General features: G+C 38.6%; 1 protein-coding gene across 2 annotated transcripts in view; it reads left to right on the top strand.

The window, feature by feature from the left end:
- STAM2 (signal transducing adaptor molecule 2) overlaps positions 1-26439 on the top strand; it is a 75138-nt gene that overhangs the window by 29687 nt on the left and 19012 nt on the right. Inside the window, exons 2-10 of one of the 2 annotated variants that reach the window (XM_062186742.1) lie at positions 550-634; positions 1909-1984; positions 2096-2194; positions 3344-3490; positions 4097-4166; positions 4678-4864; positions 22471-22565; positions 25820-25899; positions 26041-26128. In XM_062186742.1, coding sequence (XP_062042726.1) covers positions 550-634; positions 1909-1984; positions 2096-2194; positions 3344-3490; positions 4097-4166; positions 4678-4864; positions 22471-22565; positions 25820-25899; positions 26041-26128 — 927 coding nt within the window. Of the gene's footprint in view, positions 1-549; positions 635-1908; positions 1985-2095; positions 2195-3343; positions 3491-4096; positions 4167-4677; positions 4865-22470; positions 22566-25816; positions 25900-26040; positions 26129-26439 lie in introns of both variants that reach the window. The other variant, XM_062186733.1, reaches the window with a different exon arrangement.

Here is a 26439-nt window from a genome sequence, read left to right as displayed (position 1 = left end):
GATTTTATTTATTTGTTTGAAAGGCAGAGAGAGGAAGAGGGAGACAGAGCAGGAGACACACATACACACAGAGATATCTTCCATCTGTTGTTTTCTTCTTCCAACATCCACAATGGCCAGGGCTGGATCAGACAGAAGCCAGGAGCCCAGAACTCCATTCATATCCCCCATATGGGTTGTAGGGACCTAAGCACTGTGGCCATCTTCCCCTGATTTCCTAGTTGCTTTAGCAAGATGCTGGACTGGAAGTGGAGCAACCAGGAATTAAATTAGTGCTCATTTGTGATGCTGGTTTGCAGACGGTGGTTTATCCTGCTGCACCACAATGCCCTCCTCCCCTCTAGTGTTTTTAAGTTGGCTAATCCAAGAACATGTAATTATATAACTTAAAATTGAAATTGCCAGAATATTCTATGTGTTCAAGTACATCCTTAGTTCTTTTATCTCTGGGAAGGGAAAAGATAGGGCTTTGTAACTGCTGTGCCATTATTGGCATTTTAGTGTTATGTAATTTTTGTTCTAATTTTTGCATCTGACTGTATCTTATAGAAAAAGCCACGAATGAGTACAACACCACAGAAGATTGGAGTCTTATTATGGACATATGTGACAAAGTTGGAAGCACTCCTAATGGGTAAGATGTGCAGTCATGCCAGTAAATGTCTAGGAGTTTGATAAATCTGTGTCAATTTAGTGATGCTACTTGGAAAGGAAAATGGGGTTTTACTATTTAGCTTGGGAGATAAAAGTTAAGAAAGCCTGGAGACTAGATTTTTTTACATTAGTCTTACTCTGAAATAAAAAATGGAAGAGTTCAGCTGAAATTCTGAGCTATATTAGATACTTAAAGCCTTGACACAACAAGAACATGTGTTAATACTGAGTAGATTAATTATTTGGGGAATTTTCCTGTGACTTAGATATGTGTGAGAGGCTTTTGATATTGAAGTAGATAAATATAATAATACAATAGGTAATGCATATGATGAGAAAGCCTTTCAGTAATGGATAGGTAAGTATAATAGGTAACAGTGGAAAAAAAAGAGAATGCAACAATTAAGCAGAATAGTTTATACTTTAGAAGAGTGATAAAAGCATTTGGGTTGGTTAGTTTGTTTAAAGATTTATTTATTTATTTGTAAGACAGAGAAGGAAAGACAGTACATGGCTCAATCTACTGGCTCAGTCTCCAAATACTCATAACAGGTACTGGTAGGCCAGGCTGAAGCTGGGAGCTAGGAACCCCATCTGGATATCTCACATGGAAGCAAGAACCTAAGTACTTGGGCCGTAATCCACTGCCTACCAGGTTACATATTGGCAGCAAGCTGGTCAGCAGCGCAGAGTAACTGACACCCCAATATAGGATGCAAACATTCCAAATGGCAGGTTAACCCACTGCATCATGCCTACCACTTTAACATTTCAGCTGTTCCATAGCACGGTCATGTTTTATACTTGAACCTTTTGAAACCATATACTAGTATGTGTCAATTAAAAATATTATGCACCAAAGGAATTTAATTTTCATTCTATTTTCCATGAGCTTTTTGAAGTACCCTCATATCTTTCTGATTTTTTTTCCTCAAGAAAAGAATTTGCTCTCTGAAAGCTGAGTCTGTTGAAGAAATGCAAACTTGGTTTATATGCTGTAATTCTCATGTGTTAGCTGACCTTTTGTGAAATCACTGATCTTTTGATTTTGGAATGTGCAACATTTGCAGCAATTTTTTTTTTATGATTGAATATCTAGACAAAAGATTGTGTAAAGCAATTTTATAGATTTATTTCTTTAAACAAGTGAAGTTTCAAGGACTTTAAATTTAAGGCTGTTTGGTAATGAAAGACCTTATATTTTTAATGTTTAAATTGAAATTCTCAGTGATAATTTTCTCCATTTCTTTGTAGAGCAAAAGATTGCCTGAAAGCCATAATGAAAAGAGTAAATCATAAGGTTCCTCATGTTGCTCTGCAGGCGCTAACTGTGAGTAAAAGTCACATTGCTGTTTGACTCAGATTTTAAATGTGCATTTGTTCCAGTGAGTTAAGTAAGATATTTCAATATTTGTATATTAATTTTTATTTTAATTAATAGCTTCTTGGGGCTTGTGTGGCAAACTGTGGAAAGATATTTCACTTAGAAGTATGTTCCCGTGATTTTGCAACAGAAGTACGTGCTGTGATAAAAAATAAGGTAAATTTTAAAATGAGCAGATATTTAAATCATTTAAAAATAACTATTATGTCTCATTTAATTATATATCTTGGTTATTATAATTGAAATAATTTTTAGATAAATTTAAATGAAGTAAACTTATTTTTTTTAAAGATTTATTTATTTATTTGAAAGAGCTACACAGAGAGAGAAGGAGAGGCAGAGAGAGAGAGGTCTTCCCATCTGCTGGTTCACTCCCCAATTGGCTGCAACAGCTGGAGCTGCGGTGATCCAAAGCCAGGAGCCTCCTCTAGGTCTTCCCATGCCGGTGCAGGGGCCCAAGGACTTGGGCCATCTTATACTGCCTGCCTAGGCCATAGCAGAGAGCTGGATTGAAGTGGAGCAGCTGGGGCTCGAACTGGCACCTATATGGGATGCTGGCACTGCAGGCGGCGGCTTTATCTGCCACTGCGCCAACCCCATAATAAATTTATTTCAAATTTGAATTTTAAAAAATTTTTCTCCCCAAAGCATATGTAACCATTGGATACAACTAATCTTTATTGGGTTTAGTAAGCAGTTACTGCTGTAAGGATTTTACACATGCTGTCTAAATGCGGTTAACCAGCCTTGGAAGTGTCTTGTTGCTGTTTCATAGATGCAGAGAGAGGGGCTTAGGGAGAAATTTGTCCTGGGTCGTGCAGCTAGTAAGTAGTACAGCTGAGATTCCTAGCTAGGGTTCTGTGATTCCAGACTTCAAGCACTAGCCACCATTCTGTGCCGATTCCAATTACAGTTGCTGAGCAAAGGGGCCTTTATTTTACAGTGAAACTCCCAAGTACTAGTCATATGCTACGAGGTGCAAAAATCCTCAAATTTATTTTAATTGATGAAAAAAATCTATTACTTAGAATATTAAGAAAATTTAAAGGAGATAACTTCTGAATATTAAAGATTTGTTTCCAGTATAGTCAGACTTAAAAATTGATGTTCAAAAAGGTGATTTTATATGAAGCATTTACATTTTAACATACAAATACTATCAGTTCCTCAGCTGAGTTAGGGATTGCTGGACTTTTGTTGATGGTAATTAAATTGTAGAAATGTTGGTGGTAATTCTCTTTGTTAAATAATTTAAGAACTTATTTTAACAGCTGATTTTAATTTTTTTCCTTTCGTCTTTAAAAGGCTCACCCAAAAGTATGTGAAAAACTGAAATCTTTGATGGTAGAGTGGTCAGAAGAATTTCAAAAGGACCCTCAGTTTAGTCTTATATCTGCAACTATTAAATCTATGAAAGAAGAAGGAATTACTTTTCCTTTAGCAGGATCACAGGTGAGATTAATTCAGATTCATGGTTGGCCCTATACTATTTGGAAGGGGATATATCTTATGTAATAGCTGGGAAGGATATTTATTGATCTTCATTTCCCACCTCTGTTCATCAAGTACTTGAAAAACCATTGCCATCCAACTACTGTGAGTAGCAGAAGAGAGTTTCAGCTGTATTCCTACACCTGCAACTATTGTGTCTGTTCTGTTGAGTGGTTATCATGCCTTCTGGCTGCACTTGTCATAGCAACAGAGCACCTCTTCCTATGTAAGAGACCTGAGATGAGATGTGCATTCAGGAAAGAGTCATTTTATTCATTCTATAAATACTTAAGTACCTCTCTTTGCCAAGTTCTTTGTCAGATGCTTTGATTTGTGCTAAGTATAAGACAGTTGTGTCTGTCCTTTGTGAGTTTATAATATTTTCTTAAAAATTCTGTTTTATTTTAGTATTTGAAAACATTAACTTAAAATTATCACAAGGAACTTCATTTTTAAATGAAACTCAGTTATATCAGTATTTTTAAAAAATTAGCATCAGCAAGTAATTATAGAGCTTATGTTTTCTTTGAAAGGATAGTTGTGATCATTTTACTCATACATTTATAGACTTCCTCAGCTGCTGCCAAGAATGGTACGTCATCAGATAAAACCAGAGAAGATGAAGACATAGCTAAAGGTATATGATCAAATGTATTGATTTAATATTGCTGAAAATATTCTGGCCAGGGCTTTTTCTTGAAATAAAATTATAAAATGATTGGGGTATACCCCGTCTAAGAGTAGTAAGATCTGAAAAGTAGGAAAACAAATGATATAAGATGAATTGAATTCATTTTCCTTTCCAATAATGTCCTACCTTTGGGGAGATTACATTTCACCTTTTCTTTAATGCCAAAGTTATGAGTCAAGCACAAAAATATGTTCACGACTTGTCCTATATGGAAAGTTACCCATACGATAATGTCACAATCTGTTTGTTATAAAAATAATAGCTGCTGTATATGACAGACTGTGATAATGAGGAATGAGCAAAAACATTACTTTAAAAATATGATTTCTCATCCCTTCTCCCAAGAAGTTAACTGTTTAGCAGCTATTGGACAAATAAAATATTTACATGATGTATTCTTATTAAATATTATCAGCAAATGTTTATTTTTAATTTGCATTTTAATTTTTCAAACCAGCTATTGAATTATCATTGCAAGAACAGAAGCAACAACACACAGAGACAAAATCCTTATATCCAGCTGCAGAAAATCAGTTAAATAATAAGGTTGCACGGAAAGTGAGAGCCTTATATGATTTTGAAGCCGTCGAGGACAATGAACTCACCTTTAAACATGGTGAAATTATTATTGTTTTGGATGACAGGTATGTTTTAAATCTTTATTTGTGAACTGAATGTTCTGAAGTTTTTAGATACAATAACCATAATTTAAAATCCTGAATATCTAGTTCTTTGTTTTTTGGTCTATTTAAATAATGGAACCTGTTCATACTTTAATTATTTTTCTCTAAAATAAAGGTTAGATGGTGTGAATTTTCTTATGCTTTGTTAAAGTATCTTTTGTGTCTTGGATGAAAGATATATTAAATAATGTTGTTGACCACAGTTCAGAAACAGATAAATATTTAGTCATCCTCATGCATTTACCTTGGCAGTTGTGTATTGCAGAATTACTAGCAGAAAAACTTTAGGAAAAATAAGCTGTGTTAACCTTAATCAAAGCAGCAAAAGCTATGCCTGACTCCTCCTCAGTTCTTAGTCTGCTACTGTACTCTTCAGAATTTATTTATTAAAGTTGTAATAAAAAAATAGATGAGTTTGATTTTGAACCTAATTCTATTCTTTATTTTTATCTTAAAAAATTCTGATTAAGGCCGGCGCCATGGCTCAATAGGCTAATCCTCCGCCTAGCAGCGTTGGCACACCAGGTTCTAGTCCCGGTCGGGGCACCGGATTCTATCCCGGTTTGCCCCTCTTCCGGGCCAGCTCTCTGCTGTGGCCAGGGAGTGCAGTGGAGGATGGCCCAAGTCCTTGGGCCCTGCACCCCATGGGAGACCAGGAGAAGCACCTGGCTCCTGCCATCGGATCAGCGTGGTGCGCTGGCCGCAGTGCGCCGGCTGCGGCGGCCATTGGAGGGTGAACCAACGGCAAAGGAAGACCTTTCTCTCTGTTTCTCTCTCACTGTCCACTCTGCCTGTCAAAAAAAAAAAAAAATCTGATTAAAATTTAATAAGAATATGGCCTGATATCATGTTATGAACAGGGAGCACAAATGTATTTGGCATCCATTATAAATAACTTTGTAAGGGAATACTAGTCTAGTATATTTTTTAATGGATAGATACATAATGGTTTCACCTTGCTGCACTAAATTCTTATTGTGTGGTCCTTGTGGAGCAGATGAATATTATACCCACTGGGGCTAGTGCTCAGGCACTGGTCTCCTTTGAGGAGAGGAGCTCAGCTGGGTAGAATAAATCTCCCTTCTTATTTAAAAAAAAGAGAGATTTTTACCACGCCAAAGCTGGGTGTGTCACCTTAGACATACCCTTCACCCCAGGGAGCTAAACAGAGATCCCTGACCACAACTTAGACGCCCTCTAGATGTTCACTGAAAGCAGACACTCCACTAATCCACAGAGGCATAGTACAAAGATAAAAGCCTCCACAGCAGGGGCGGGGAGTATCTCCATGGCAAACAACAAATGTACCAATTCAACAAACAAAAATAAAGAAGACAACATGATGTCCCCAAAAGAACACAACACTTCAATACAATATTAGATTGGGAAGGTGATGAGATTGAAAAATGCCAGAAATGGAAATTTAAAAATTGATCTTAAGATTACATAGAAGTAATCAGAAGCAAATTCATGAACTACTGAAATCCATACATGACATGAAATTTCTCTCACAAAATTGAGATCTTAAAGAGAAATCAAATTGTGGTGAAGAATTCAATAGAGCAAATAAAAAATGCAGTGGGAAACCTAGACAACAGAATTGGTGAAGCAGAAGAAAGAATATCTGACTTAGAAGACAAAGCCCAGGAAATTATACAGTCAGACCAAAAACTAGAAAAGAAAATTAGAAAACTAAAAAACACTGTTGGTTATCTATAGGATATTACCAAATGACCCAACATATGAGTTCTAGGAGTTCCTGAAGGCGTGGAAGGATAGAAAGGATTAGAAGGCCTTTTTAGTGAAATAATAACAGAAAACTTCCCTAATTTGGAGAAAGAAAGGGACACCCTGGCCTGAAGCACCGGTTCTAGTCCCAGCTGCTCTTCTTCTAGTCCAGCTCTCTGCTATTGCTTGGGAAAGCAGTGGAAAATGGTCCAAGTCTTTGGACCCCTGCCCCTGAGTGAGAGACCCAGAGGCTCCTGGCTCCTGTCTTCGGATTGGTGCAGCTACAGCCATTGTAGCCAATTGGGGAGAGAACCAGCAGATGGAAGACCTCTCTCTCTCTCTCTCCCGCTGCCTCAGCTTCTCTCTCTGTGTAACTCTGACATTCAAATAAATAATTTTTTTAAAAAGTATATATACCTAATTACAGAGCACCTGGCTATTTAAAATTAATGTTAAGGGATCTAATGGGAGACATAGACTCAAATACAATAGTAATGGGAGACTTCAATACCCCACTTTCAGCAGTGGACAGATCAACCAGACAGAAAATCAGCAAGGAAACAGCAGAGTTAATCGACATTATAGACCAAAGGGATCTAACAGATATCTGCAGAACTTCTCATCCTACAGTTGCAGAATACACATTCTTAGCAGTGCATGAACTTTCTTTAGAATTGACCACGTACTAGGCCATAAAGCATGTCTCAGCAGATTCAAAAAAATCAAAATCATACCATGTGTCTTCTCAGACCACAATGAAATGAAGCTGGAAATCAGCAACTCAGGAATCTCTAGAAGATATGCAAACACATGGAGACTGAACAACATGCTATGGAATGAACATTAGGTTACAGAATAAATCAAAAGAGAAATAAAAAAAATTTCTGGAAACAAATAAAAAAATAGCACAACATATCAAAACCCATGGGATACTGCAAAAGCAGTGTTAAGGGGAAAGTTTATACCAGTTGGTCCCTACATCAAGCAACTGGAAAGGCACCAAATAAATGAGCTATCAGTGCATCTCAAGGATGTAGAAAAACAACAGAAGGCAAACCCAACACTAGAAGGAGAAAATAAATAACTAAAATTGGAGAAAAAATCAACAAAATTGAAACAAAAAAATACAAAAGATCAGCAAAATGAAGAGCTGGTTGTTTGAAAAAAATAAATAAAATTGACATACCATTGGCACAAATAACAAAAAAAAGTTGAAAGGAGACCCAAAATCATTAAAATGAGAGGTGAAAATGGAAATGTAACAACAGATACCACAGAAATAAAAATAATCATCAGAAATTACTACACAAAGCTGTATGCCAACAAACTGGGAAACCTAGAAGAAGTGGATAGATTCCTGGACACATAAAACCTACCTAAATTGAGCCATGAAGACATAGAAAACCTAAATAGACCCATAAACACAACAGAAATTGAATTAGTAATAAAGAACATCCTCAACATAGAAAAGCCCATGACTGAATGGCTTCACAGCTGAATTTTAGGAGACATTTAAAGTAGAACTAATTACAATTTCAAACAATTGAAAAAGTAGAACTAATTACAATTTCAAAACAATTGAAAAGCAATGAGGAACCGGCACTGTGGCATAATGGATAAAGATGCCGTCTGCAGTGCTGGCAATTCCATATGGGCGCCAGTTTGAGTCCTGGCTGCTCCACTTCCAAACAAGCTCTTTACTATGGCCTGGGAAAGCAATAGAAGGTGACCCAAGTCCTTAGGCCCCTGCACCCGTGTGGGAGACTTGGAAGAAGCTCCTGGCTTTGGATCAGTGCAGCTCTGAATGTTCTGGCCAGTTGGGGGAGTGAACCAGTGGATGGAAGACCTCTCTGTCTCTCTCTGCTTCTTCCTTTCTCTTTGTAACTGACTTACAAATAAATAAATAAATCTTTAAAAGAAAAAACAAAAGGAGTGAATCCTCTCAAATTCTTTCTATAAAACCTGCATCATCTTAATTCCTAAGCCTGAAAAAGATGCAACAGAGAAAGAGAACTATAGACCAATTTCCCTGATGAACATAGACGCAAAAATCCTCAACAAAATTCTAACCAGTTGAATTCAGCAACACATCAGAAAGATCATTCACCATGTCCAGGTGGGATTTATCCTTGGTATGCAGGGATAAATGTGATACATCACACTAACAACTGAAGAACAGAAGCCAAATGATTATCTCAGTAGATGCAGAGAAAGCATTTGATAATATACAACACCCTTTCATAATGAAAATTCTAAGCAAATTGGGTACAGAAGGAATACTTCTCAACACAGTCAAGGCAATTTGTGATAAACCCATGGCCAGCATCCTGTTAAGTGGGGAAAAGTTGGAAGCATTCCCACTGAGATCTGGAGCTAGACAAGGATGCCCACTCTCACCATGGCTATTCGATATCATGCTGGAAGATTTAGCCAGAGCCATTAGGCAAAAAAAAAGAAATCAAAGGGATACAAATTAGGAAGGAGGAAGTCAAACTATCCCTGTTTGCAGATGACATGATTCTATATATAGGGGACCCAAAACACTCCACCAAGAGACTGTTGGAGCTCATAGGAGAGTTTGAGTAAAATAACAGGGTATAAAATCATACACAAAAACAATATCCTTTGTATACACAGATAATGCTAAGGCTGAGATGAACTTCTAAGTTCAACCCCATTCAAAATAGCTACCCTAAAAAAGCAAATACCTTGGAATAAATTTAATCAAGGATGTCAAAGATCTCTACAATGAGAATTGCAAAACATTAAGGAATGAAATAGAAGAAGATACAAAAAAATGGAAAAATCTTCCATGTTCATGGATTGGAAGAATCAGTATCAAAATCAAAATGTCCATTCTCCCAAAAGCAATCTACAAATTCAATGCGATACTAATCAAAATACCAAAGACATTCTTCTCAGAACTAGAAAAAATGATGCTGAAATTCATATGGAAACACAGAAGACCTTGAATAGCTAAAGCAAAGACAAAGCTGGAGGTATCGCAATACCAGATCAAGACATACTACAACACAGTTATAATCCAAACAGCCTAGTACCTTTACAAAACCAGATGGATAGACCAGTGGAACAGAATAGAAATACTAGAAATCAATCCAAGCATCTACAAACAACTTATATTTGACCAAGGAGTTAAAACTAATCCCTGGAGCAATGACAGTCTCTTCAGATGGTGCAGGGAAAACTGGATTTCCACATGCAGAAATATGAAGCTGGACCCCTACCTTACACTTTACACTACAATCTATTCTATATTAATTAAAGATCTAAATCTACAACCTGACACTGTCAAATTACTAGAGAACATTGGGGAAACCCTGCAAGACATTGGCACAGGCAAAGAGTTATTGGAAAATACCCCAGATATACAGGCAGTAAAGGAAAAATTAACAAATGGGATTACATCACATTGAGAATTTTCTGTACTGCAAAAGAAACACTCAGGCAATTGAAGAGGCAACTGACAGAATGGGAGAAATTATTTGCAAACTATGCAATTGATAAAAGATTAATAACCAGACTACACAAAGAGATCAAGAAACTTTACAACAACAACAAACAACCCAATTAAGAGATGGGCCAAGATTTTTTTTTTTTTTTGACAGGCAGAGTGGATAGAGAGAGAGAGAGACAGAAGAAAGGTCTTCCTTTGCCGTTGGTTCACCCTCCAATGGCCGCCGCGGCCAGCGTGCTGCGGCCAGCGCACTGCGCTGATCCGAAGCCAGGAGCCAGGTGCTTATCCTGGTCTCCCATGGGTGCAGGGCCCAAGGACTTGGGCCATCCTCCACTGCAGTCCTGGGCAATAGCAGAGAGCTGGCCTGGAAGAGGGGCAACCGGGACAGAATCCCCGACCGGGACTAGAACCCGGTGTGCCAGCGCCGCAGGCGGAGGATTAGCCTGTTGAGCCACAGCGCCGGCCAGGCCAAGATCTTAAAACAGGCATTTTTCAAAAGAGGAAATCCGAATGGCCAATAGACACATGAAAAATGTTCAGGATCATTAGCTGTAAGGGAAATGCAAATCAAAACCCCAATGTTTCACCTCACCCCAGTTAGAATGGCTTACCTACAGAAATCGACTAACAACAAATGCTGGGGAGGATGTGGCGAAAAAGGCACACTAATCCACTGTTGGTGAGGATGCAAACTGGTAAAGCCACTATGGAAGACAGTTTGGAGATTGCTCAGAAACCTGAATATAGCCCTATCATATGACCCAGCCATCCCACACCTGGGAATTTACAATGGGAAATGAAATCAATAAATAAAAGAGTTATCTGTACCCGCATGTTTACTGCAGCTCAACTCACAATGGCTAAGACATGGAATCAACCTAAGTGCCCGTCAACCAAAGACCGAATAAAGAAATTATGGGATATGTACACTATGGAATATTACATAGAGCAGTTTAAAAAAAATGAAATCTAGTCATTTGCAACAAATTGGATGAATCTGGAAATCGTCATACTTAGTAAAATAAGCCAGTCCCAAAGGGACAAATACCATATGTTCTCCCTGCTCTGTGAGAACTAATAGAGCACCTAAAATGCAACCTGTAGAAATGAAATTGACACTTTGGGAAGGGATGAATTGAGTGGCCCTTGTCATGACTGTTGAGGAACAGTTGTGTGGGTTTTTTTTTCTTCATACTCTTTGTTGAACTCTTAACATAGAGTTAATCATATGTGTATAAAGTCAATCGAGGATGAATCTCATTAAAAAATAAGAGTGGGGAGGAGTGGCAAGATGGCGGAATAGGAAGGGAGCACATTGATAGTTCAGCAAGACACACAGGTTAATAAAAGTGGAGATACTGCAGGGTCAAGGAAGAGTAGGGGAAGAAACAGCAGCGGAAACTCTTCCGGAACTAGTGATTCACAGTGGACCTGCGTGGAGAGCGTGGAAGCCCAAGTTTGGGAAACCAGTGGCAGACTCAACGCACCAGCGCTGGAACACGAGGTGAGCTGAACCTCAATAGCCTGAGACACCAGCGGGCAAGCAGAAAGAGGAGACTAGAGGGAACGAGGCTTGAAACTCCGTGGGGAAAAGTTCAGCAGGCTAACTAGAAGAGAGAGAGGAAAAAAAAAAAGTGACCGATACAGACACGAGTTTCTCTCTCTCCGCTCACCCCTCAAAGGCGAGCAAGACAGAGCAGGCGCCATTTTGGACATACGTCATAAGCAGGGCGACCTCAGGTCTGCACCGGCCCTGAGCCTAGCAGAAAAACCTGACTCTGGGGGGAGGGGTGAAATAACAGGAGATAAGGATCTAACTTGGCAATCCAGTGGGACACTGCAGGAGAATTGGAGCCCACACTGAGGGCAGCAGAGATTCCCTGTGTGGTCCTTGGGAAAGAGCTTCTGATCTCTGGCTCCTGCGGGTATATCATTCGCCTGCTAACTACCTCCAATTCCGTTCAGCTGTGTGGAATTACTTCCCTTTTGAATCAAAAAAAAAAAAAAAAAAAAAAAGAGAAAGAGAGAGATTTACCACGCTTAACCTGGGAGTGTCATCTTTGACACACCCTCAACCCTGAGGAACCAAACACAGCTCTCAGTCCACACTTATCTCAAGCCTCTAAGGCTCCACCGAAAGCAGACAGTCCACTTAATATAGAGCCATAGTGTAACAAGAAAAAACACCACAGTGAAGAAACCAAATATCTCCAACATGCCAAACAACAACAAACGCAAAAACCGAGGTAACAAGAACAAGGAAGACACTATGACGCCCCCAAATGAAAAAGACACCCCAATTCAAGATTATGAAGATGATGAGATAGAAGAAATGCAAGAAGCGGATCTCAAAAAATTGATAAGAACATTAAGAAGTTCTCAAAAACAAATTCTTGAACTACAGAAATCCTTAATGGACAAGATAGAAAATCTCTCTCGTGAAAATGAAATATTAAGGAGGAATCGAAATGAAATGAAACAACTAGTAGAACATGAAACTGGGATAGTGACAAAAAACCACAATGAAATGAAGAACTCAGTAGCTCAAATGACAAACACATTAGAGAGCCTTTAAAACAGAATGGGCGAAGCAGAAGAGAGAATATCAGACTTAGAAGACAGAGAACAGGAAAGGAAACAGGCAAACCAAAGAAAAGAAGAAGAAATTAGAAATCTAAAAAATATTGTCGGGAATCTACAGGATACTATTAAAAAACCTAATATTCGGGTTCTAGGAGTTCCTGAAGGCATGGAGAGGAAGAAAGGATTAGAAGGCATTTTCAGTGAGATACTAGCAGAAAATTTCCCAGGTTTGGAGAAGGACAGAGGCATCTTAGTACAGGAAGCTTATAGAACCCCTAATAAACATGACCAAAAGAGATCCTCACCACGACACATTGTAATCAAACTCACCACAGTGAAACATAAAGAAAAGATTCTAAAAGGTGCAAGAGAGAAACGTCAGATTACTCTCAGAGGATCTCCAATTAGACTCACAGCAGACTTCTCATCAGAAACCCTACAAGCTAGAAGGGAATGGCGAGATATAGCCCAGGTACTAAGAGAGAAAAACTGCCAGCCCAGAATATTATATCCTGCAAAGCTCTCATTTGTGAATGAAGGTGAAATTAAGACTTTTCATAGCAAACAGAAACTGAAAGAATTTGTTGCCACTCATCCTGCCCTGCAAAAGATGCTTAAAGATGTGTTACACACAGAAACACAGAAACATGGTCACCAATATGAAAGAAGGTAAAGGAAGGAAACCTCACAGCAAAAGATCACAGGAAGCTCAATTTCTCTTTGACATAGAATTAAACTCTGATGCTCTGTTAAAGCAATGTGTTAAAGTAATCTAAAAACAAAAAGCAATTCAAATCAATTGGCAATCTACAAAAAGAGTTAAAGATTTTAAAAGCTATTATTAAAATTGCTATATTGGTCTATTATGCTATGTTATATGTGTGTACATAAGTATGTCCACATAGGAAATTTTATTAAGAGTTTTATTTTAAATGGCTTATAGATAAGATTGTCCATAAATTTAAGCTGCTAAAATCAATCAAAGATACATTTTAATTTGTGTGACCTGAATCTGTGTATCATATGTTTTAAACTTGTTGGTGGAAAGAAACTAAAAACATTTTATATGGTTGTGCTTAAGTTTACTGGTTAAACAAACTACACCATGTTAGATATTTAAGAGGTGTTTTCAAATACATGATTCTTAAAATTTATAGAAGGCATTGGACCTTCTGGTAAATGTTTTCTTAAGTTGTTATCTAATGGTTGAAACGATTTGCTAAGTATTCATGTAATATTGCTATTGTCAGCAAGCGATCTAGGACTTGCTCCCTCATTTCTCTATTCTAAGCCCAACTTGTTCTTTCATTTCTCTATTCTCTTCAAGGTAGGAAACTAATTCTATTATGAAGGAATCTGTAGGATGCACAATTTAATCTTTAGACCTTATAAAAGAGATGGCTAACATTTTTCTGTAATAGCATAGCCAAAATAAGAACTTAAATAATAATCTCATAGCTAGATTCACTTCGCCATCAGCGAAGTATACAGTAAGTAGAAAAAACCTCCCTTTCAGACCAAAGGGAAAGAAAGTTTTAAAGTGAGAATATAATTTTCCTCATGGGCATTGTCTACCTTAGAAAAAGTACTACAGAACATGCCTGTGACTATAGACTTGTAGTTCAGGCCACCGAAGATTAGAGATGGGACACGGGCACTCCCTTGACTTGCATCCTCTGGTCTGCTTTAACACAAACCAGGAGGAAAAGAAAGCTAGGCATCAGAAGCAATGGATGGCAGGCCTATTACTGGCTGATCTGTACAGTGATCTGCCCTCAAGGAGACCCAACAGGCCAGTCCACTGCAGTGGCTTTCAATGTGGTAAGCCTGGGCTTCAGCAGAAGTCAGCTTGTGAAGAGCCCTGGCAGCTCTGCCAAGAGTTGGATCACTGGAAATGGACCTGCCCTGGAATCGAAGGATGCCCAGGTCAGAGCCACAGATCTTATTGACTCTAAGCTGAAAAGCCCTTTGCTCAGCCCAACTTCCAAAGTGACCACTGCAGCGGAGGGTATGGCCAAGTAGGGTCAGCAACATTGCAGGCAGAACTGTAAATTTCTTGTTAGAGATGCCACCTGCCTTTACCTGGCCAGCTCTCCTCCCAGGCCAGCCAAGTAATGAAAGTCAACAGAGTGCCTTCCCCTAGGAGGTTCACACCTCCCTTAGGATATACCCCATGTGAAGAGATAGATAGGTCTGGGCCTCTTAACTTACAAGGCCTAAAGCCCAACAGATTATTATCAAGCCCCTTCTATCAGGTTCTATTTGCCTCTCAATCAGAAAACTTAATTGTAGCTTAGACAGCACCTTTCTTAGCACATCTAATAATGACTCTGTCCTTTGTTCTAGACCCTATCTAGCACACTTGGGCCTCATTCCTTTGTAATCATAACCTCTACTCTACCACCAATGGCTCTACTCCCAACCTGTGTGTACTGATGGTCCTCTTCCCCACTTAATGCTGTATAATTGTTCAAACCTGGTAAATGCCACTCTTAGGATCATTGGTTACTATCCTCACTCTGTCTTTTATGACCTTGTCTAAATATGATCAGAGTCGGGGAACTTGGAAGGCTTCCATAGCCTTGGCAACTCATGACGACAGCCTAGGGTGGTTACTGGCGCCATAAACTAGAGTGTCAATTTGTTGGGTCAACAACAAGAGCCACTGTGCACTTTCTCCTCATGTGGGATCGCTGTCCTTAATGTGCTGTCCATTTTGATTTAATGCTATAACTAGTACTCAAACAGTATGTTTCACTTTGTGTTTCTATGGGGGTGCAAACTGTTGAAATCTTTATACTAAATTGATTTTCTGTATATTAAGAGAATTGAAAATGAATCTTGATGTGAATGGAAGGGGAGAGGGATCGGGAGAGGGGAGGGTTGTGGGGAAGGGAAGTTATGGGAGGGGGAAGCCATTGTAATCCATAAGCTGTACACTGGAAATTTATATTCATTAAATAAAAGTTAAAAAAAAATTAAAAATAAAAAATAAAAAATAAGAGTGGGAATAAGAGGGAGGATGAAGTTTCTAACTATAATGCTGTATAGTGCTGCATACATTCGCACAAACTTCTAAATGTACAGTTTAAAAACTTGCCATGGATCCCCAAATTCCATTAAGCTGGGTGATAAAAATGCCATCTTAACTGTTAAAGTGATCATATTAAGTGTTAAAGTGAATATATAGATAGGATTCAGTGTTAAAATGGTCATATAAATAGGATCAAGTATTTGGTAATATTAATAGAATTAAAAAGGAAAGAATATTTAACATGGGAACTAGGCCACACAGCAGACTCATAGGATGACAATTGCTTTAAGTAGCCTCTGACCTCGGAATCAGTCCTTAAGGCATCCTGGTCTTGCTGAAAATCCCAGGAGAGCATATCAAGCATAGAAAGCCAAGACATTGTAGCAAAACATGTTCTAAATGAGGGATCTCTTGAGTGAGACCCCAGTGGAAAGAATAGGCCATGGAAGAAGGTTGTACTTTTCTCTGAAGGGAGGAGATACTTCTACTTTGCTTATTGCCTTGTCTAAATACTGACATACTATGGATTGAAAAGGCTTCCTTAGCCTAGGCAGTTCATGTCATGAGCCTCGGGTGGTCACTGATGTCATACATAAGAGTATTAATGGTTAAAGTAACAACAGGAGTCACGGTGTACTAACTTCCCATGCAGGAAATGAATGTCCTCAATAAGTCCTCAGTGAGTTGTATTATGAGAGTTAACTGTGAAACTTGTTCTCAAACAGTTGTGTGTGTGTCTGTGTGTGTGCATGTGCAAATTATTGAAATCTTTACTTAGTATAGAGTTGGTCTTCTGTGTACAAAATTAATTGAGAATGAATCTTAATGGCGAATGGGACTGGGAAGGGGAGAGAGAGGAGGAAGAGGGTCGGGAGGGTGGGTGGGAGGGTGGGTATGGGGGAAGAATAGGTATATTCCTAAAGTTATACTTACGAAATTTGTATTCATTAAATAAAAGGTTTCTTTGGAGAAAAATAAATTAAAAAGGAAGTGATAGTCTATAAAATGATTATTCATTATTGTTTCTTCATTTTGTAATTTGAGAGACAGAGAACTCCCATTTGTCCATCTGCTTGTCAAATGGCCTCAACAGTCTCCTGCCAGGCCAAGCAGCAAATCTGGGAACTGGAAATTCAATCCAGGTTTCCCACATGGGTGGCAACAACCTGGTCACTTGAGCTATCATCACTGCTTCTTAAGGTCTGCATTAATGGGAAATTCAAACCAGATGCAGCTGTATGTGAACCCCAGGCACTCTAATATGAGATATGGACACCTTAACTGGCGTCTTCATCACTAGGCCAAATGCCTGTGCCTGGTTATTTTTTTAAAAGATTTATTTATTTATTTGAAATGCAGAGTTACAGAGAGGCAGAGAGAAAGAGAAGAGTCTTCCATCTGCTCATTTACTCCCCAAAAGGTGACAATGCCTGGAGTTGCTCCAATCCGGAGCCAGGAGCTTCATCCGGGTTTCCCACGCCAGTGCGGGGACCCAAGAACTAGGGCCATCCTCTACTGTTTTCCCAGGCCGTAGCAGAGAGCTGGATTGGAAGTGGAGCATCAGGAATTGAACCAGTGCCCATGTGGAATGTTGGCACTGCAGTTGGTGGCTTTACCTGCTACGCCACAGCACCAGCCCCCCTGGTTATTTTTATATTGCTGTGGAGTTAAAGTACAAAATAAAATTTTCATAAACAGGACATAAAATTCCTTGAAAATACATCATTCTTGAATCTGAATGTAAGAAACACTGAGCTGAGGTGTGCATTTCATGTAGCAGTTAAGACACTGTTTAGGACACTCACATCTCTCATCAGAGCGCTTGGGTTTGAGTCTCAGGTCTGCTCTATTCCAATTTCCTGCAGATGCACGTCTGGGAAGTAGCAGGTGATGGCTCAAGTAGTTGAGTCCCTGCCACCAAAGTGGGGTACCTGGATTGCGTTCCAAGGCTCCTGGCTTTGGCCTGAGTCAGCCAGTGGTGGGCATTTGGGGATTCAACCAGCGATAAGAGATTGCTCTTGCATCTGTCCCTCTATCTTTGTGCCTTTCAAATAAATAAAATAATTTTTTTAGGAAGGTTAACAGAAACCCCACTGAGCTGATAGAAAAGGCATTCATTTCTTATTAACAGAGAATACTAAAAAAGACTCACTGTCTATATTATCACCACTCCTTATTTGTTCTCTGTGTATCATTTCAAATAATCAAGTGGAATTCTTGCAGTTTTTGACTAAACCTCTGTAGCATTGTAGACTTCGTTCTCTGCCTAGAAAGTTTCTGTCAGAAGAGGTGGAAGGATTTAGAAAGGAAAAGGAAATTCACTTGCAAGGAAGCTTTGCAAAGGAATACAGTCTTCAGATTATTGGCTCCCCAAATGTAAAAATAAAGCAGGTATTTTAAGAAAAAGACCCCCACAAGATCATTAATATTTCTGAGTTTACCATTTGTATGTTCATGGTAGAAATAGCTGCTTTTCTCATGTGATTATTATATCCATGAAGAATATCACTTACAGTAACCATTGTCATTATAGAATCTGGTGTTTTTGTTATGAGGTCAATAGCTTAATTAAAAGAAAGGGTCAAGTTTTATTTCATTTTGAGACCTTAAAACTAGACAGAATAAGCTTATTTTTTTTGTCTTATCTCAGAGTGTAAACCAATTTTTTCTTCTTATCCATAAAGACAGCAGAGCAAAATGTCATTTTTATTTCCATAGTCTTATTTCCTTTTCTTTTCTTTTCTTTTTTTTTTTTTTTGTATTTTGATTGATACTACATTGAATCTATAAATTGCTTTTGGGAGAGTGGATATTTTGATGATACTGATTCTTCCAATCCATGAGCATGGAAGATTTTTCCATTTTTTGGTATCCTCTTCTATTTCTTTCTTTAAGATTTTGTAATTTTCATTGTAGAGATCTTTAACGTCCTTGGTTAAGTTTATTCCAAGGTATTTGATTGTTTTTGTGGCTATTGTGAATGGGATTGATCTTAGCAGTTCTTTCTCAGCCGTGGCATTGCCTGTGTATACAAAGGCTGTTAATTTTTGTGCATTGATTTTATATCCTGCTACTTTGCCAAACTCTTCTATGAGTTCCAGCAGTCTCTTAGTAGAGGTCTTTGGATCCCCTAAATAAAGAATCATATCTTTTGCAAAGAGGGATAGTTTGACTTTTTCCTTCCCAACTTGTATCCCTTTAATTTCTTTTTCTTGCCTGATAGCGCTGGCTAAAACTTCCAGAACTATATTGAATAGCAGTGGTGAGAGTGGGCATCCCTGTCTGGTACCAGATTTCAGTGGAAATGCTTCCAACTTTTCCCCATTCAATAGGATGCTGGCTGTGGGTTTTTCATAAATTGCTTTGATTGTATTGAGGAATGTTCCTTCCATACCCAGTTTGCTTAGAGTTTTCATCATGAAAGGGTGTTGTATTTTATCAAATGCTTTCTCTGCATCTATTGAGATAATCATATGGTTTTTTCTTCTGCAGTCTGTTAATGTGGTGTATCACATTGATTGTTTTTCAAACATTGAACCATCCCTGCATACCAGGGATAAATCCCACTTGGTCTGGGTGGATGATTTTTCTGATGTATTGTTGCATTCTGTTGTCCAGAATTTTATTGAGAATTTTTGCATCTGTGTTCATCAGGGATATTGGTCTGTAATTTTCTTTCAATGCTGCATCTTTCTCTGGCTTAGGGATTAAGGTGATGATGGCTTCATAGAAAGAATTTGGGAGGATTCCCTCTTTTTCGATTGTTCTGAATAGTTTGAGAAGAATTGGAGTTAGTTCTTCTTTAAATGTCTGGTAGAATTCAGCAGTGAATCCATCTGGTCCTGAGCTTTTCTTTGTTGGGAGGGCCTTTCAATTTCTGTGTCAGTTATGGGTCTGTTTAGGTTTTCTATGTCTTCATGGTTCAATTTAGGTAGGTTGTATGTACCCAGGAATCTATCCATTTTGATAGATTTCCCTGTTTGCTGATATACAACTCTTTGATTTCCTTTTCCTCCTGGTCAGTGCACTAAACCCTCAAAACGCTTATCAGACTTTACATCTGAGAAGCCTTTAAGCCCTTCCCTGCTTTTAGCTCCCAGTAGTTAGGAGTTCCCTTCTCTGTGCTGCTATAGCTCACTGAACATATATAACAGCATTTCACATACTATATTGTAAGTACTTTCTGTATGCCTATGTCAATTGATTTTGAAGAGAATCAGCATTTCCCTGAGTAGGAGGGAGGGAGAAGTAGAAAAAAATCCCAGAAGGTAAAGCGAGGTGTAACATATTCTTAGCAAGGGAGGTTGAAAACACTGTGGTAGGGCCGACGCCACAACTCACTAGGCTAATCCTCTGCCTGCGGTGCCAGCACCCTGGGTTCTAGTCCCATTTGGGGCACCGGATTCTGTCCCGGTTGCTCCTCTTCGAGTCCAGCTCTCTACTGTGGCCCGGGAAGACAGTGGAGGATGGCCCAGGTTCTTGGGCCCTGCACCCACATGGGAGACCAGGAGGAAGCACCTTGTTCCTGGCTTCGGATCAGTGCAGTGCACCTGCCATAGCAGCCATTTGGGGGGTGAACCAACGGAAGGAAGACCTTTGTCTCTGTCTGTCTCTCACTGTCTAACTCTGCCATTTGGAGGGTGAACCAATGGGAAAAGGAAGACCTTTCTCTCTTGTCTCTCTCTCACTGTCTAACTCTGGCTGTCAAAAAAAAAAAAAATAAAATAAGAAAACACTGTGCTAGATTTTAAATTTCTTTAGGGCAGAAAAGGTCTTAATTTGAGGAGTGAACTAGTGAATGGAAGATCTCTGTTTCTTCCTGTGTGTGTCATTCTTCCTTTCAAATAAATAGTCAAATTTTTGGAAAGGAATAGACGAAATTATATTTATTCCATATATTATGATTGAGCATATAGAAAGTCCAAGAGAATGAATGGAAAGTTAAAGCTGGTAAGAGTTCAGTGTTTTTAGATATAAGCTTGAGGTGTAAAAAAAAAAAAAAATCAATCATGTAAAAAGAGATATTATTAGCAGGAAGGTGGAATTAGGCAGTCATGGATCAAATCTAGATGTTCCAATGTGAGACATAGGCATCCTGCCTGAAATCTTAACTGCTAGTCCAAACACCCACCCCCTACCCAAATTCTTAAAACTAGAAAATAGCTAATGTGTTGACAGTCCTAAGATTGACAGCTGCTAATCTCAATATGGGATAGGAGAAATTCTTTTTCTCACACTCAAATTTTTTAAGTTGAATTTTCCATTTTAAAAAGGAAAGTTGAATTTACAGCAATTTTCATTTAAAAGCAAAGAGCCTAAACCTGTGAAATGGACGTGTAGGTTTTGTTTGAACATATGAACAGGTGTACATTATCACATTAGTGGTCGTATTAATGTGAGATAATTTTGCCCCCAACCACTAATGCAGAGTTCTTGATGACAAATGAACCAGTGGAAGAAGAGAAATGGATAAAAGATATGAAGAGCAAGCAAACACAAGTGGAATCTTGAGAAATGCAAATAAATACAGTTAAATATGATTTCTTTCCCATCTGAAATCAAGCGTAGGTGTGGACGGTTATCATGTTTAGGGGTTAATGACATTCTCACATGCTGCTGGGGGAGGAAGGAAAGTGAAGTCCCACAACCCCCTAGGGAATGTTGGAGTTATCTAGTAACATTGAAAATGCTTATGTACTGTGGCACAGCAAGTCTATGCCTTGAATAAGCCTCAAGGAGTTTATTTTTAAGATCAGTTTGTGAAAAGTTTTGTTTTGTTTGTAGTTTGAGTTTTTATTTGTTTTTCCTCATTTGAAAGGCAGAGGGAATGAGAGAAAGGGATCTTCTGTCCGCTGGTTTACTGTCCAGTTGCCTGCAGCAGCCAAGGCTGGGCCATTCTGAAGCTGGGAACACGAAACTCACTCCATGTCTCGCACATGGGTGGCAACAACTTGAGCTGTCACCTTCTGCCTTCCAAAGCACTCATAGCAGGAAGCTGTAATCTGAGATAGAGCCTGGATTCAAACGTAGGTGCTCCAATATGAGATATGAGAATCCCAGGTGCACCCTAACTACTTGATGAACCACTCATCCTGGACGTTTCTTTTAATGTTGTTTATTTGAGTAGCAAAGAGAGACAATTGTTGTGTTGTGCCCTCAGATCTTAGTGTGATAGTTAGCCCAGTCTTCTTAACAATGAAAGAGGCGTTTAGGCAGCAACCTAAATGACCTTGTATACAGAAATGAATGAAGTTAAGTGTGGCATATTCATATGATAGAACTCAAAAGGGACAAACAAGATCTGCAAGTATAAATAAAATTTAAAAAGATCTATAAGTATTAGCATCTATATATGTTAGTTTATAGTGTTGACTATATAGATACATACAAAAGGAGAAAAAAAATAGACTCTCAAAAAGGCTGCATACCAGATTTCTGGTAGGTGTGTGGGAAGATGGGTGTGGGATTGAGACTTGAGATAACGATAAAGACAATTTTAGTGTTAACTATGTTTTACCATTCTTAAAGACCAAAATCAAATAATACCAATTTTATTTGTGCTAAATTTAGATATAAGCATATGGATGTTTGTTTTATTTGTACTTTACAATATCTTTTATTAAATTTAGGAAAAAAAACCTTGAACTATAGCTGTACACTAGGCTAAAGTTTTTATTTTAATTCCTCTCAACACTAATATGCTAAAATATAGAGCAACAAATGACATTATTTGCACTATAATTTCAGTGATGCCAATTGGTGGAGAGGAGAAAATCACAGAGGAATAGGACTCTTTCCATCTAATTTTGTCACATCTAATTTAAACATAGAATCTGAGGCAGGTAAGTGAAATCTTAAAGAAGGTTAAATCTGTTAGTTTTTTTCACTTGATTTTTATGGTTGTTTTGAATATTAAGTCAATTGACATTTAACTTTTGTGTTAAAGAACTTAATGAGATTAATTGATCTCATGTCAGTCCCAGAACCATTTTCTTATATTTTAAATCCTTTGAGAGTTGAGTCAGGCGTTATAGCTCAGCAGGTTAAACTGCTTCCTGAAATGCTGGCATCCCGTATCTGAGTGCCCATTGGAGTCCCACCTGTTCTACTAATGTGCCTGGGAAGGCAACAACGAATGTCCCAATTACTTCAGCCCTTGCTACCCATGTGGGAGACCCAGATGGAGTTCCTGGCTCCTGGCTTTCATTTGGCCCAGCTCTGGCGTTGCTGCCATTTGGGGAGTGAACCAGTGGGTAGAAGATCTCATTCTCTCTCTTTCTCCCTTTCTCTGTGTCTCTCTATCTTTCAAATAAATAAAATAAAACTGGGGCCAAAGTTGTGGCCTAGCCGGTAAAGCCTCTGCTTGCAATGCTGACATCCCTTATGGATGCTGGTTCCTGTCCTGGCTGCTCCACTTCAATCCAGCTCACTGTTAATGGCCTGAGAAAAGCAACAGAAGATGGCCCAAGTACTTGGGCCCCTGCCACTCATGTGGGAGACCTATAGATGAAGCTCCTGGCTTCAGCCTGATCCAGTGCTGTCAGTTGTAGCCATCTGGGGAATTAACCAACGATGGAAGATCCTTCTCCCTCTCTCTCTCTGAAAATAAATGAATAATTTTTTTAGGAAAACTTAAGAAAAAGTGCTTTGCGAGTTAATATACATAGTTAATTATTGGGCATTAAACTATCCGTGACCATGTCAATGTATAAATCAAAAAGTATAAGAGCCAGTTTGTGTGTCCTGTATGAAGGATGTTTTTATCCATCACTGAACTACAGTTATACCAGGAGGTACCAAGTGTGATTATGGGGATTAGGAGGATTTCTGATTTCCAGTTTCTTCACCTTGATCTTGATCCTAGAGAACTTTAGACATAATAAAGTAATGTAATCGAGACTGGTTTCTGGTTCAGTTCTGAACTCAGTTCTGCAGCCTCAGATAGTTCCCCTCAGCTACTGTCAACCCTGCTGAGAAAGCAGGCAGGGAACTGGGGAGCTGAGTGAAAAGGACTATTGTGCAGTAAAACCAGTGTTAATGCTTATCCAAAGTTAATGGCATTCACTATTTGTTAGGCATTATGCTAAGTCCTTTGCAGTGTTTCATTTAATTCTCACAATTCTATGAGATAGGTATTTTTGTTACCTTGTTTTATAAATAAGGAAACTGAGGCTGAAGAATTAGGTATCTAATAAGCTGACATTAGAATGTACTTAGAAGTACTCACTGAGATATCTGTCAGTGCTAATCCATATCAGTTCTAGAGAAAGACCTTAAAATGAAAGCTCTATACATCATATGTAATACTATCTTTCCATGTGTAGAGTATACATTGAGAAACATTATATTGTGTGAGGGGAATACTCATTTCAATGTTGAGCTCTTTTGCCACTGTTTTTACTTTTAATTCTTTTAGTCTGATTCTTAGTATTTAGGAATATTGAAGACCACTCCCCCCCTCTTTTTAAAGATTGATTGATTGATTTGGAAGGCAGAGTTAGAGATCTCCCATCTACTGATTCTCTCCCTGAATGGCCACAGTATCCAAGGTTGGGCCAGGCTAAAATCAGCAATTCCGTCTGAGTCTCCCATGTGAGTGACAGGGAGACTTGGGCCTGTCACTTGGGCCCTCTTCTGCTATCCCAGGCACCTTAGTAGGGAGCTCAATTGGAAGTGGAACATCCAGGACTTGAACTGGCACCCATATGGGATGCTGGCACTGAAAGCAGCTTAACCTGGTGCATGGCAGTGATGGCCCCATGAGGACACCTTTTACAATAACTTTATAAAGTGTGCTCACAGGATCCTGTGTAGGATTTCCCCTTGCCACAGGCTGGAGAGATTGAACTGCAGCTTTAAGTAAAAATGATTCTGTGCTTTCATTGTATTCTTGTGTTATGCTGAACCCTATTCTTTATGATATAATTGAAAGTTAAGCATATATTTGAAATAAGTGACTAACTATTGGTACTTAAAAATTCTTTGTTTTACATAGATTTTTATTATAATTTGACTTTTATCTTAATTTACTTTGTGGAAATATAGTACATTCTAGAACTACTCCAGGGTACATTAGTTTTCTTGGTATGTATATTTGTAAATTATTATTCAACTTTTTCTTTATGGAAAACTGTTTGGTTTTGTATTGTCTTAACTACTATCAAAGTTAGGTTAAAATCAGATCTATTATTTTTTGCTCATATAGGGAATTCTGTTTATTTTCATTTTTATTTACTTTTATTTCTTTGAAAGAGACAGAATGAAGGAAACAAACAAGCAAAAATATTTCATTCACTAGTTCACCCTCTGAATGTTCACAATAGCCTGGAGTTCAGTCCAGGTTTCCCACATGGGTGACAGGGACTCAGTTACTTGAGCCGTCACCTGCAGCCTCCCAGGATGTGTGTTAACAGGAAGCTGGAATGGGAAATGGAAATGGTGCTTGAACCCAGGCTCCTCCAATATGGGATGCTGGTGTTGCAGGTGGCACCTGAACTGCAGTGCCAAATGCCTGTCTCTACAGTAAGAAACTCATGGATTCAACTCTGAAAGTAGTAAATGCTAATCTACCCTCTTGTATATTTATTCACACTCAGTTGGTAACACTCAACTTCAGGTAGTGACAGCTTAAAATGGCCCAAGTGATTGGACTCTGCACCCACATGGGAGACCCAGAAGATGCTCTGAGTTCCTAGCTTCAGCCTCTCCCCACCCTGGGTGTGTGGCCATTTGGAGAGTGAGCCAGTGGATGGAAGCGCTCTCGCTCTCTCTCTCTCTCTCTCTCTCCCAGTATTGCCAGGTTGACCTGCTAGAATGTAAGCTTCATGAAGGCAGGGCTTCTTGTCTGTTGTTTTCACTGATGTATGTATAAATGCCTAGAATGGAAGATTGTACTAAATACTACTAAATTGCTGCATAAATACTTTTGACATGAATGAATGGACATATATAATAACATAATACTGTTGATCATATATGACTACTTAAAGTGTTTTTATTTTTTTCTAATGGATAATCATAGACCACTTATAATTTAATGACTGAATTATAAAAGTAAATGCTGAGGAACTTAAAGTTTACTTTGCTTCCATAGCAGCTGTGGACAAATTGAATGTAATTGATGATGATGTGGAGGAAATTAAGAAATCAGAGCCCGAACCTGTTTATATAGATGAGGTAGAGTCCTTCTTTTTTTTTAATAGTTAAATTATCAAGAGTTAAAATATATTATCCTTGATAATGCTTGGAAAGAATAATTTTATATTCACCGAAGTTAAAACTCTTTTGACTTTAAAGTGTCTTCTGTTACCTTTTTAGGATAAGATGGATAGAGCACTGCGGGTACTCCAGAGTATAGATCCGACAGACTCAAGACCTGACTCCCAAGACCTCTTGGACTTAGAAGGTATGTAGTGAATATTAGAGATTACCTGACTTTTTCTTTGGCCTGGTGCTTACTTCTAGAGGTTAAAAATCCTTGGTGAACAATAGAATAGTACAGTGGAATAGCAAAACTATCACTTGGAAGATGTCATAATTGCATATCATTTTCAACAAGGAAGTCTTGGGTCCAGAGTTGTGGTGTAGCAGGTTAAGCATCTGCCTTTGTACGATGCCTGCATCCCATATGAGTGCTGGTTCGAGACCTGGCTGCTCTATTTCCCATTCAGCTCCCTGTTGATGCTCCTGGGAAAGCAGCTTAAAATGGCCCAAGTG

The sequence above is a fragment of the Lepus europaeus genome, chromosome 1, assembly GCF_033115175.1.
Source record: "Lepus europaeus isolate LE1 chromosome 1, mLepTim1.pri, whole genome shotgun sequence".
NCBI lineage: Eukaryota > Metazoa > Chordata > Mammalia > Lagomorpha > Leporidae > Lepus > Lepus europaeus.
This window is presented reverse-complemented; position numbering and strand designations above follow the sequence as displayed.